Genomic DNA, 14,640 nt, shown 5'->3' on the forward strand with positions numbered 1-14,640 from the left:
TCCTGCGGATCTCATTGTTGCGTTGATGTTTCCTGCCGTACGATAGGAATGTTAACTCGTAGAATCCATTAAAATGGAAAATAGGGTTTAGTGTTTACCTGACAAAAAAGAAGCCCGTACGTTGTTCAGACTAGGAGACAGACCAGGGGTCGAAAACGTAACCGTTTAGGCAGGTTTTATTCAATTCTATAGGATATAGGATGTAATCTCATTTATTTATGATGTACTTTACTTTTAACTAGGGATGGCAACGAGGTGGGGTTGGGGCGGGGGGACCCCTCCCCCATCCCCCGCCCCGCTGCCTACAAACTCTCCCCGCCCCCGCCCCGCTTCCCCCGCAGGGTTAATAAAAATTTGTTATGTAATTTTATTATGGTTAAATTTTAACAAATAATTAAGTACTAAAATATCAACACATCATCAAATTATTATTCATTGTAATTTTACAATTGAAACTTATAAAAGCAATCAAATAAAAATTATTTGAATACAATCCAACGTGATGAAATAAATATAACTAAAATAGTCAAGTTTTCACTTTTGGCACAAATATAATCACTAATTCATTATTGTGTTTGTGCTTTTTTTAAGAAAAAATGTTATTGTATTAAGTGTAATTAGGGATTTAGTATAAATGTATTAGTAAATTTAATATAACCAATTAATAATTTGTATTAGTACACATATATAATTATTAGTATAATTAATAATATCAATTATATTATATATACTAATAGACATCATATAATACATATAACTAATAATATCATTTTCATAAGTTTATAACTAATTAAATTATATATATTATATATATAATTATATACATATATATATTATATTTATTTTTTTAAAGCGGGTGGCCCCATCCCCCGCCCTAACCCCCTCCCTACTTTTAACACATTGTAAATATAGACTAAAATTTTGTGAATTCCACACGTTACATTGTAAATATAGAATAAAATTTTGTGAGTCTCATACATGGTGTTAAAATTGATGTACAAAATGTAATTTGAGGCTAGCATATTATTTTTTTGGTCAAATCATGGCCGTGAACCTTTCTAGACAATTGGAGGCCCCCATCTTCGAGATTTAAGAGACCGCTTGTGTATTTGAGGTACAAAATAGGTAGATCTAGTTAAATAAAAATTAGCACTTCTGACTAAATAAACAAGTGTACAGAAGTACATCATAAAAAGGTTTATTCTAATAGGGGCCCAAGATTTATTCTAATAAGGGTCCTCCCAATAAAGATGAAAGATTTACCAAACTACTTGACATTTGAATCGAACTTGATTTGGTAACCAGCTCATTTAAGTTTTGTTCACCAATTAGTTAAGCTAAATTTGAGCAACGTTTTATATTTGATAACATTCAAATTAGATAAAAAATTCGTTCAAACTCGATTCGACAAATAAAAAAAATTAAATTTGGATAACATTTCAAATTTGTTAAAATAATGAGATTCATTAAGAAAGCCTGTATGCACAAGGGATACCAATTACAATGTAAGAACCTTTACATTAAATGCTAAGCTGGATATTTATATGTGGTTAGGAAGTGGTGATGTAAATTAGTCTAATCAAGTCGAACACTCTAATGTTTAAACTTATTTGGGGTCCGTTGGATTCCTTATTTTTGCTTCTGTTTTTGAAAAATTGTTTTTCACATTTCAAATGCTATAGTAAATGTGTATTTTAAAAACAATTCCAAAAACACCATATCCAAACATTATATCAAAAACAACTTCAAATATACATATTTAATATGTATATTTCAATTATGTATATTATATGTATATATATATATATATTATATTAATATATATTGAAATATACAAATTGAAAATTATATATTTATATATTATATATTATATACATTAATATTATACATAATGTTGTACATTATACATAATATAATATAATATACATAATATGTAATATTGTATACATAAATGTAAAAATATTTATACATAATATAATATGTACATTATATTATAATATATACATTATTAATGTACTTTCATTATTATGTACATTATTGTGTATAATAATGTTATGTATAATATATAATATACATAATATTAATTTTGTATAAATGTATATTATGTATAATATATTATATTATGTACATTATACTATATATATAATATTATGTATATTATACAAATTGAAAATTTTATATTATATATTTATATATTATATATTATATAAATATTTATATAATGAAATATACAATAAATATTACAAATTGAAATATTATATAAGCACCATATTTATAATATTATAATATTTATAATTAATATTAATGTATATTATATATATTAAATATTTCTATATTATATATTTATATATTTATATTAGAAATAACTTATTTTATTTAAAAAATATTTTTATATATTTAAAAAATATTTATATAAATATTATATATTATATAAATTATATATTATATAATAAATTATATATTATATATATTATACATTTATATAAATGTACATTTATACATAATATATATATTTATGTATATTTATAATATACATTTATATTATGTATTATATATAATATAATACATTTATATATTTATATTAATATACATAATATTAATTTTACATTTATACATAATTTTAATACATTTATACATTTATACATAATATTAATATATATTTATAATATATTAATTTATACATTTATATAATATTCATTTATAATAATATACACTTATACATTTATAAATATATTTATATTATGTATTATATATAATATAATACATTTATATATTTTTATATAAATATATTTATATATAAATATTTATAAATGTATTATAAATGCATAAATGTATATAAATATATAAATATATAAATTATAAATTATAAAAATACTCAAAAATATGTTTTAAAAATACCTCTAAAAATAATCCAAAAAATATCTACAGTAAAAGTTTTTCATATAGTTTTTGAAAAACAACTCAAAAAATAACTAATCCAAACAGATTTATATTTCAAAAGCGAAATGCTACAGTGTTGTTTTTGAAAAACAACCCCAAAAACAGCTAATCCAAAACGGACCCTTGTTCTTATAAGAATTTCCCTCAGTTGTGTTAAAAGTTAACATGTATTGCTTTTGTTATTGAATGTCTCCTTACAAGACAAACCCTTTACGAAATTATAGAGGCGCAACGAGGTCGTGCGAGAAAAGGAAATGTTAGAGCCAAAAGACGGAACATGTAAAAGCAAGGGATAATTGTAAAAACCTCCCCTAAGGTTCCTGACAGTTGCATTCACCTCCTTTGAGGTTTTGAAAATAGCTCTAACCTCCCCTAACATGAATTTGGAGTATATAACTGATGTAAGATAGGGTGGATTTACCTATACACCCTTAGATTTTAAGGTTGTTAGTAAACAAATTTAGGGCAAAAAAAAAAAGCAATAAACAAGTTCAGAATAAGTAATTAAATAAGATTCACAGTTATTTCTTGCCTGATTAGACACTGTAAGTGTACTTATAAAATGACGCCAATTGATGCTCCAATATAATGTTATTTTATGATTGATAGCACTTGAGAGGACAATCTAAATTGTATATTATCTGCATAGAAGAGAAGCAGAAGCAAGAAAAATGTAGGGGAAAGAAACCTCCAGACAAGGCTCCATAAGAGAATAAGTTCTGGTGATTTTGGTTAACCTCACTTTATCTTAAACATTCATGAAGTAGAAGGAGAAAGAAAGCAAAAATCAAGGCAAAATCTAAGGATTTTTTTTGTTAAAAATTTGCGGCAATCAAAAGATAATAAATAAGCAATCCTTTATTATCTTAATTTAATACAAAAAATTTCTTTAGTAAAGGATAGTTTTTGAAATTGGATGTACACTTTATATGTTTTACAATATTAGATTTCTGAATGTATGTTCATTGCTTCTTCTAATTGTTGCTACCGCACTAGTTTTCCTTGCCCTTATATTCTCTTTAGTTTCACTAACTGTTTCCACCTTTTAATATTTTTCATTCTTTTACTAATACAACCTCACAAGAGACAAAAAGAGTATAAATGGAACAAAATTATTATCTTACTTCTCAAAAGATTTTTTTAATGGCATTTTTTCTGACATGGGTGAATCTGCTATCAAAACCTTAAGTTTAGGGGAGGTTAGTCCTATTTTCAAAACCTCCGGGGATGTGAATGCAACTATTAGAAATCTCAAGGGAGGTTTCTGCAATTATCCCTAAAAACAAATAAGAAATAAGTTTGCACTCCATTGCCATAGGAGAATTGGTGGGGTGATTAAGGATTGTAAAGAAGACTTCAAAAGGGAATCCTAGACAAAATAAAGAATTGGAGGGAGAATGACAAAACTCAGAATGCTTACCAAATTATTCGTAAAAGCCTGGTGAACAGAATGCTGAATAGTGTAATCAATCTTATTAATCAGGTGGAGGAAGACAACTCACACAGAGAAGAGGGAAGACGGTTACGACCATTGATCTCTCAATCCTTGCTGTACGAGTGATCTTATTAATTTTGATCCAGTAAATTCATAATCAGGGCAACATTGTTATTATTTTCAGCGAGTCAGGTAATAGAAAATCCTAGCAAACTGCAAGCTACATTGAAGAGACTACACGCAGCCGAGTCTTGTAGTGAATTCTACTAGAGTCATTTCAAGTTGAACCGTTCGAAACACCACCACCATAATTTCTGAATAGCCAGTGATCCAATGACAAGTAGCATTACTCCCAGCAGCGGTGAAGGCCGTGAATAACTGGAGCATATTGATATGGGCAGTCTACTCCTTTCCATGTTTCTGTCTCAAACGCTGTCTGACAAACTCATTCCGAGCTTTAATCCGAGCTTGCTGAGGGCCAATGTTGGAGTGCCACAGATGCAACCCGTAGCCAAATAGACAAGCACCACCAAGGAAGCATGCCACCGTTGATACCAACTTCTTAGGTGTGGAAGGGTAGCACAACACCATTTGATTGATTGCTACTACAAAGCCTTATTTGCATCACTGACAATTCAAAAAATCGTCCATAAATTACATCCCACTCATGCATGTCAATTGGAAATTAAATGCAGGAACGAATTCCAATTTATTTACCAAAGAAGCATTGCTCCATTATAGAGTTACGTTCAACTTAATGATGAACCATATGGAGCCAAAAGGGAATGGACTAATTTGCTGCCTGTCGATACCAATTCAGACAGACAGATTACAATCTAGCGATAACTTCGGTTCTAAACCCCATAAACATACTCACTTAGGAATTCCATCGAACATCTGGTGCGCGGACAGAAAAGCTACAAAAACAACGACCGCGGACCCTTAAATACTGAAGGTTCAAAGTTTCCGAGTAAAATGGAAAACTTACGACGATGAAGACGAATAAAATAATCTAAGCGTCTGCTTTCATCTCCCCGCGCTTGCGCTCATAGCCTCCGCGACTGGACTAGTCTGAGGCTCCGTGCACGTGTTGAACTTGTTTACCTTATTAATGCTTTTACCCATTCCCCATCCGCCTACAGGTACGGCAGGATAAGCATGCAAGAAATGGATCCACAATAAAATTTTAATATTGTCACGTGCCGTATACTACTAGTACTTAACAAACTTCCAAAACTCTAAGCAGGCGCCAAAAAGAAAAAAATAAAATAAAATCTATGTTTTATCTTTTTTGTTATTATTGTTTGTTAAATACTTCCTTTGTTCCATATTTTTTGGAGAATGTGTAATTTATGTATGTAAAATGATGTTAGCAGGAGAGAGAACTTCTTTTCTATCCTTAGTAGCGGATTATCTTTTATTTGATGTATTGATCATTGTTGAGAATAAATGATCTTTTATTTGATGTATTGATCATTGTTGAGAATAAATGATCGGCCGCATGAAGGATAAAGATAAAATTTCATTAAATTAAAAGAAAAGTAGATTGACAATTAATTTGGGACAAGAAAAAGTTACAAAATAATTTATTTTATTTATGAGATGGAAGAAGTAATTTAATAAGTTAATAAACCTCTTTTTTTTTTTTTCCCTTGAAAAAACCAGATGTCCGTCCATTTTCGCATTTCTGGTTTACTCTTAAACCTTGGAAGGGAAGGATCCCCAGCTCTTTCGATACAATTTGTATTCTTGACACTTTCACCATCATTTGTCATTTGCTAATTTCATCAACAAATTTGTTTCTTCTAATCAAAGGCAACTTCAGTTACTTTACAATGATAATTTCATCAACAAATTTGTTTCTTCTAATCAAAAGGCAACTTCAGTCACTTTTACAAAATTTGCTTCAGTAAAACTTGAGCTTTCGTAATTCTCCAGAATTGCCAATGGATGCTGTGGCTTCAAGTTCTGAGATTTCCTTTACGACTTGAGCTTTGTCCGCCTCAAAGGCTTCATCCTCTGCAAAGGTTAAAAAGAAGACAATTAGCAGCAAGGCCATAGTTCTCCAACCTCTGCTCTGCCGCCTACACTGTGACGTGTGGGGGCTTTAAAAGTAACCATACCTCTATCAATCTTGAAGCCAGCGAAGAAACGTAGAATCTTGCTTCTGTTGGCTACCAGAATGTTAACTATGTCAGGAGGCTTATTTTGGTTGGCCACGAAAAGCTACAGGCAGAGAACACAAACCCGTTAAATTAAGAGAGCACAAGCAAGCACATTCAAAACACAAGATATTCACACCTTGAACACATGAAATGCATCGAGCGGAATGTTTTTGCTTGACTCCTGCAAAACGGGAAATCTAGCAACTTTAGATAACGAGAATTTCAGAATAATTATTATATGTAAATGTTATTACTATTTAAATTTCTACCCCTCAAACCCAAAAAAAAAAAAATTATATGTATATGTAGCATGTAAGATGCAACGATGGACTATCGAGCCTAAATCAATTCATCTGCAGCCTATCTTTTAGAGTAGGGCTTCAGTGCAAGAATTACGCGTAGAATTCTGTGAGAAATTTGTGTACGTTTGTGGATTTTCATCAAAAGGCAGATTACATACCCTCAGAAGATTCATTAAAATCCTCAGATTATCCCTTGAGCTGACATAGCGTACCATCACAGCAGCATTTGAACGATCGAGCAAAATATCTCCCAAAAGCTAGGGGGAGAAGAAAAACAAACTTCAGGTTCCAGCCACAAGCATTTCCATCAAACACAGCAAACAAATTTAAATACAGCCCCGTTTGCTCAAGAACCAACTTAGGCTAGTAAAGAGATCTCCACATTCAAAACTCCAAATATGATGGGCCAAGGAATAAAGTGAGACTTCTTCAATTAACCATGGAAACAAGATGAAAACAAGATATCAGAACACTCACAGAGACAGGATATGGATTATATTTTCCATGATCAAACCGAATATCAAGTTATGCAATTAGATGTGGCACATCTAGTCACAATTATGACAGCCATATAAAATCTTCTAAGGATAAATGATGTCAAAACTCAAAACACCAATAGTATATTGTAATTGCTTGGCGAATGAATACCTTGACAGCTTGTCTTCTAGTGATATAATTTGGAGATTCCAATAACTTCGAGTTGAATTCAGCAAAAAACTGAAGATCAAATATGAAGATAGCAAAGGTTAAACTACTATAAAGTTAGAGAACAAAGAAAATGGTGAAACTACAGAATTCACAAAAGAAACCTTGACACTTGAAACATTAAGTGCGGCACTAAATGAGACTCTTGCACCAATGGAAGCAAGAACTTACCCAATTATAATTTTCAGCAAGAAATTCTGCAACTGTGGACTTATGTCTCGTCAGAAGCTCCTGCAAGATTTTGCCAGAATAACCAAAACTTATTCACGTGTTTCTTAAGAATCCAAAAAGGGGATAAGATCTATCAAAAACAAGGGGGGGGGGGGGGGGAGGGGCTGCTTTTCCAATGCCATGCACAAATAATTTGATTTAATTAGTATGGTAATCCATTAAAAGAGAACCAAATGAAATTTTAGTTAAAAAAAAAGTAGTTCTGGAACATAAAATTATGTCATTTGACCCTGGCAAGAATATAAAGCTGCTTTCCTATCCTTCCACATCTTGTAAGCTTAACTGCCATTTTCCCAGGGCCAGAAAATCCTTTTAAGTCCTGATAGCAATTTCAACATTTTTATAGCAAGCTTATACCAGAACTCTATATGGCCCAAAATTGCTGAATGTCATAGTAAGTGTACAACTCAATGACTCAAAACTGCTTTTGACAGTGATGCAAAAGAAGCCAAATGCATCTTTGTGACGATAAGTGAGCTTAATAAAATCTCAAGGTTAACAATGGATGCCCTATGACGATGAGGTGGGAGCCAGAAAACAACAAATATAACCTTGAATGTAGCTGTGGCATCAGCAGCAACATCAAAACTTGGGAGTTGCATGTAGTCAAAAAACTTTTTCACGTGCACTGATTTCAGAACATACCTGACCGAAAAATCATAAAACCATAGCAAACAACATTGAATAAGTAAACACATAAAACTAAATTGAGAATTTCAACATCCAATAGCTTGCAAACTGCTTACCTTGCAACTGTCTGATGGCGAATACACTCTCTCAACATTCCTCCATAGTGCAAAGCCATTGCTGGATCTTCATAGCTATAACAAAAGGGGGCAGGGGGTTTGGGTGGCGAAGCTAAGGCCATGTCAATGAACTGAAACTATTGAGGTATAGATTACTTAGGCTCTCAGAATATTTCCAGAATTCTTCCTACAAAACCTAGGTAGGATGAGGAATGTTAAAAAAAAAAAAAAGTTTCAAAATATTCCCTTTTCTGAGTTGGTTGTACTTCTGGACAAGCTATTGCATTTTCTCAAGTAAAACATGCAATTTGGCAGATTATCTACTTAAGTTGGACCCAATCACCTAATTGAGCATAGGCTAATTCTAGTTGGAATTACAGACGACCACAGCATGAAAATATAGAATTATCATGAACAAATGATAAAAAAATTGACAAGCTTATTTGCAATGTGGTTTTTCGACCAGTATTCAGGCAATCTGTGCTAAAGATAGGACATGATCTTCTAGCACATATTATTATAAAACTTCAGTTTCTCAAAAGCCTCCTGCTTGCTAAAGGTATTCTAAATGATCCATAGAGAAGAATGCTTCATGGCACAGAAAGATGGGTCGGGAGGCCAGCAATGTAAGCTTCCAGGTAGAAGATTTTTTCCTAATTTCTTTGGTGTGACTTTTTCGGCAGGTAATCATCTATCCTGACCTCCCAAAGAAAAATTTGACCAGAAAGAACTGTAAGATCTTTTTATAGATTCCAACATGCTACAAAAAAGACTTTAGACCAAAGGAAACTTATAATAGGAGATAACATATGCAAGATGGTGATAATATGCAAACATACTGCCAATGATGACTCACCCTGATATTAATAAGTCCAACAGATCCAGGTTGAATTCCAAGTAATCAGAAGCAATCAAGCGCGAATTAACTGGCTGCCTTTGCAAATTTGCAACAACTTGGGTGGCATCCTTACGTGCCTATAGAGCAATGGTTATTCAAAAATAAGCAACAGCAATAGAAAAAAAAAAAAGCCTCCGATAATCATAGTTTCTAGATCAGAATGCATAAATGTGAAACAAGACTAAAACAATTTACAAAGAGGAATTGGTGTTCGTTCCGATTACAGGTAAGCTTACAACATTAAATAATAAGCTCACCTCCAAGTTGAGTTTTGGAAGACAAACAATGAGGAGCCGAAGGGTGTTTTCCTTGAAGAACTGCTGAGTCAGTTGTGCGCAGGCTTCAGCAACAGGCTCAGATTCACCATTTCCGTACAGAATTAGCTTCATCTCCCTTATGAGCACATCTAATTCTGACATCTGCAACTCAAAAATTGGGCACGCAATTCGGAATCAATAGTCAGTACTTGACACATCAAAACAACAAACAGAGGGAATTATGCACTGCAAAATTTTTGCCAAGTTTAAACTGTTACAAAATGACGTCAAGTTGAGCTGTGTCACTGAATTTTAATGCTGAGAACATAATGAATTTAATGCACAAGTAACAGCTCTCAAATGCAATGTCCTCCTCTCATAATTGTGAGCAAAAAGAGAAATAGGTAACCCCCCCCTCCCCGGGGCCCCCCACAGGAAAAGAGTGCCAGATACAGCACCTTGAGATTGCAGTACACCATATTAAAATCTCTACATTTAAACTTTGTTAATCTTCAATGTAATCCTTTGATGATTCAGGAAAAACAAATTAAAATCTCTACATTTCAAGAACAAAATAAAGCAAATTCCTAGCCAGAATTAAATTTTTGCCAAAAAAAAAAGAAGAAGAAGTAGAAAAGGTGAAAAACACATAATGTACCTTCGAAAAGCATCAATAGCGAATATCACACAGCTAACCTTATAATCGCCAAACTCAGAAGAGAACGAAAACAGCCCAAAAACCGATGATCAAATTTGTTGTTTCAAAAAACAATCTTTAAATCAGAAGAACCCAAACGAGGATAAAAAGAAAGAAAGAAGAAGTTTTGAGTAAAACCCGTAATAAGAATAGCAGTACCTTATCGGAATGCTTTTGGCCAGAAAGATGGGAAGCAGAATGGAGATAGGAGAGCAACGAGGTGGCATGACGGACAATGTCAATAGGGGTCTTAGGCCGAGATTTTTTGGATTTAAAAAGGGAAGCAGTACGCATAGCCTTTGTAAAAAGCCTCTTGAGATTCATAGTGGGAGAGCGTTTCAGGGCCTTGCGGTGATCGGATGGCTTTTGCTGATGATTCATGAGGCCCCCCACCCCCACCATCTCTCTCCTTCCCTGTTCAACCTGGGTCGGCATTATTATTTATTAGGATTTGGGAAAATTTCTTCAAGGGTGGTGGTTGATGTTGTTGTTACTGGTGGAAATGCAGGGGAAAGAGGAGGGAAAGGAGAGAGGGGATGATGAGGTTGAGGAGGGGGAAATGGGCAAATGCCATTTACGGATTTTCTTTGGTGAGGGCTTCGATGTTTTTATTATGGTAGTATTTGGGAAATCAGGGGTGGGTGTTGAATTATTTACGGAAAGTATAATGAGAGGAGCAACTTTTTCGATTTCCATTTTGATCACAGGAATATACAGGATCCGGAGCCGGACTTGGATTTTCTGCTTCATCAGCATCAGGTGTTGTTTGTTCTCTCTTTCTGTCTGGAACCTCCTCACCCTTCTCTCTCTCTCTCTCCCACCTATATTTTTGCGGATTTAAAAGATACTCCAAATAGAATAGTACTACTAGTTCCTAATCTACATGACCCGACCCTAGAAGGAAAAACAGAAAAATGTAAAAGATGGATCCAAGTTAGGGCTGCAAATGAATCGGGTCAATCACGAGCAGGTTGAATTCGAACTCGACTCAAGTTCAATCAACATTATTAAGTTCAAGTTAACTAAGTCGAATTCGAATTTAAAAATACTAAAGTCGTTAGCTCGCGAGTCGACTCGAACTCGATTATATATATATATACTAGGGAGGGATAGCCCGCGCGACGCGCGGGAATTTGGTGCTTGTGATTCAAGATAATTAATAATTATTGTTTAATATTTTGTAGTATAGGAACTTAAGTATGATGATTTTTTCATGTGATTTTAATAGAAAAATCATAAGTTATATAGTGAGTCAATAAAAATAATGTGCAATGAGACATCTTTATCGTTATACTATATAAGAATCCGTTGTGATCAAAGATTATGTTTAAATTTCAACTGTAAAGATAAGGGTAGTTTGAAAATGTAAGAATGTCTAAGTGCAATTGAAAAGTATCCAAAGGTCTATTCTAAAACTTATCCAAGATGATAAAACATTTTAAAATATCAATTGGACCATTCATCTCTCGAATCTATATATGTTCATGAAAGATCCCTCAAACAATGTTTCTGATTTCTCCCTTGACTTAAGCTCAACCTGAATTATCAAGTCAAGTTTATCCATCAATCACTTTGCATCCAATCTAGTCTAAAATAATTTTATCTTTGACTAACTATTTATATAATTTGGTGGGCATATAATACGACTTAATCACATGTTTCTTACAGAGATAATGATGCCCAAAAATGATAGATAAATAAGAAACTTAAGTGGTTTTTTTCAAAATTTTGTAGAAACTATTCAGATTTGGTGTTTTTTGCTAGGGGCATTTCTTTATAATCTCATAAATAAGTTCAAATCTGCATAATTGTAAAAGATCTGAATTGAAACTATCTTGATTATAAAAAATTGGTGCAAATAATATTTTCTAAATTTGAAATTGTAGAAAATGGTAACTAAAATCAGAAGAAATTGCTCATATGAATTCGAATTGCAAACTATAGGTAGAAACTGTTTAATGATATTTTTCAATGTTTACTTGTATAAGTATCCAATATAACATTTCTACTTAATTGACTCGTTTGAACTATGGATAATAGTTGCTTCAATCAAATCAAGAAACATTATTTATCATTGTACAACATACAATTATGAGTAAATGAATTAATACAATGCAATCAAAATGGTGCTGTAACTAAAGCATTTAAACTCATCAAGTTTCACTACAAATTCTTTTAGATAGCATAAAAAAGTAAATTTTTTGTATTTGAAACTATATAAACAGTATAATACAAGAACGAGATCATAACATGGAAAGCAAATAGAGTGCAAATGACATCTTAGTACTATGTAGCATGATTAATTTTCTTTTTTAGTTTCAATGAAGAACAAAATTCTAAGTTAATAAATTTTACAATCATAAAATTCCCAGTTAAAATAAACACAAGTTGAATTCCAAATCATATTACATGAAAAAATAACTACATGAATTATAACTGTTGGAATGTAGTCAACAGATCCATGGAGTCAAGAACAATAGGAGAAAGTTCATGAGAAATAACACGTTATCTGACTTAAATAAAGAGATAATACCTTGGTCGAGGAGGAGAAGATGATCAAATTGTTTTTCTGATTATTTTAGAAAGTGACAACATTATCTCAAATTGTACTTTGACCAGAGACAAAATCTCTGGGATCTACTAAGGAAAACAATACAATTAGTCAGTTTTTGGAATTAGAAGTATCAAAAACAAACTATATGGAATTCTTGAATAAACCAATTATCAGAAAAAAAAACTACAATCGAAGAAGACAAACCCAAAGAACTCACATCAATTTAAAGGAAAAGCTACGCATTCCACCAAATATTTAATAGCCATAATAAAACCAAAGAGGTGAAACTGAAAAAGAAGAAAGGGTATATCTAAACATGGGGACATAAATATGATAATGATTGTTCAGATAATAATTAAGTTAATTAATTGTAATTAAAATCCAATCATGTAAACATCCAATTAATTCTTTAACGGACGAGAAAGGTTTTAGGAAATTGGAAGGTTTGGATGTTAGTATAATAAATGATTAAAAGGACTTTTATGTAATTCTATCAAAACACAAGCTTTATTCAGTTGTACTTGATACTCAATTTGGCACCAAACATTGTAACATACCAAACCTGCTCCTAACCTTAAATGTCTGAAAGGTTATATAAGTAATTATAGTGAAATTAAAGCTATAATGACTTGTACTCAATGTTCCAATTACTCTTCAAACACTCTTATATTCCCAAAATAGCCTCACCCGTGCGGTTGAAATCTAGTTCTAAACTCGTTCTTATATAGTGTAAGTATATATATATTAATTTTAATAATAAAATTACATATATATTTTTAATATTTTATTATTTATTAAAAAAATAATTATTTTATTTTTTTTAAAAAAATAAAAATAATTATTTTTTTATTTTTTAAAACTCGAGCTCAAGTTTAACATTTTGAGGTCGTTGAGTTTAAGTTTGAATTTCATAAAATTATGTTGAAGGTCAACTCGATTAGGTTGAATCTCGACTCAACTCAATTCGTTTGCATCTCTAGTCCAAGTCCCGAAGTCCTTTTTTACTTTTTTTTTTTTTTTTGACAGCATCTCCAACCCAAAAAAAAGGGATTAGGTTTGGTAAGAGTTGAGTTGAATTGTAATGCTGTCATTGGGGCCAATTCTTGGTAGTATTATTTTAGAGAAACCCAATGCCAGTTGTTTTGTAGAGCAGCGGAGGAAAAGGGTGCTCTTAACTTCTAATGCAACTTTACGTGAACGCATTACAGCAGTGCATGAATGCTTTCAATATGCATTTACGTTTGATTATTATGCAAAAACTGATGCTACAAACATACCAGGCTCTCAACTAAGTAGCAAGTACAAGTAGAACAGAAGACGATATTGGCAGGTATGTAGGTCTTACGAATGCGTTAAAACAGCCTACCTGCTGCTATAGGCTCTTTTGATTCTGATGATAGATACTACTACTGAGTACTGACCCGCCTCTCTTCTTTCGTTGCTCACAATATACTACAAAGAATCCCATAAACAACTATTGCATCATTAATTTTTTTTTTTTTTTTTGGGGTGTCTAAATAGTGCTCCAGGTTCTAGCCATATGTTTCCAGCCCAGTCCTCGCCTGCAAGCAAATTCAACTCTGGCCTAGTCAGGTTGGTGCGCGCGACAGAGGAGGATGACAAGATTCGTAATAGGGATGCGTTCAACTCATAAATCCCTCGAAAGAAAAACAAACGCATGAGAAACGAGGCAATGGAAATAACATTGAA

The 14,640-nt window shown here is 32.2% G+C and overlaps 1 protein-coding gene and 1 long non-coding RNA gene across 2 annotated transcripts; both read right to left on the reverse strand.

Moving 5' to 3' along the window:
- Nucleotides 1-4,471: 4,471 nt before the first annotated feature.
- Nucleotides 4,472-5,572, reverse strand: LOC113743779 (uncharacterized). The gene is made up of 2 exons (XR_003461200.2): nt 5,364-5,572; nt 4,472-5,002 (listed from the first exon to the last, which is right to left on the reverse strand). It is a non-coding gene; the product is annotated as an uncharacterized lncRNA (long non-coding RNA).
- Nucleotides 5,573-6,157: 585 nt separating this feature from the next.
- Nucleotides 6,158-14,597, reverse strand: LOC113689849 (putative MO25-like protein At5g47540). Its single transcript, XM_072049338.1, has 12 exons — nt 14,297-14,597; nt 10,536-11,197; nt 9,680-9,841; nt 9,381-9,499; nt 8,525-8,599; nt 8,330-8,423; nt 7,719-7,778; nt 7,491-7,559; nt 7,001-7,099; nt 6,677-6,721; nt 6,499-6,601; nt 6,158-6,394 (listed from the first exon to the last, which is right to left on the reverse strand). Exons 2-12 carry the CDS (start codon nt 10,809-10,811, stop codon nt 6,282-6,284), a joined length of 1,215 nt encoding a protein of 404 aa, XP_071905439.1. The 5' UTR covers nt 10,812-11,197; nt 14,297-14,597; the 3' UTR covers nt 6,158-6,281.
- Nucleotides 14,598-14,640: the final 43 nt, after the last annotated feature.

This window comes from Coffea arabica, chromosome 5e (assembly GCF_036785885.1).
Source record: "Coffea arabica cultivar ET-39 chromosome 5e, Coffea Arabica ET-39 HiFi, whole genome shotgun sequence".
In the NCBI taxonomy this organism is placed as follows: Eukaryota; Viridiplantae; Streptophyta; class Magnoliopsida; order Gentianales; family Rubiaceae; genus Coffea; species Coffea arabica.

Coding starts and splice junctions, on each gene's coding strand:
- LOC113689849 (XM_072049338.1), bottom strand. CDS start 10,811: ATGCCGACCCAGGTTGAACAGGGAAGGAGAGAGATGGTGGGGGTGGGG. Junction 7,779..8,329: donor ATGCCACAGCTACATTCAAG/GTTATATTTGTT, acceptor AAAATCTTGCAG/GAGCTTCTGACGAGACATAA. Junction 7,560..7,718: donor TTGCTGAAAATTATAATTGG/GTAAGTTCTTGC, acceptor TTTGATCTTCAG/TTTTTTGCTGAATTCAACTC.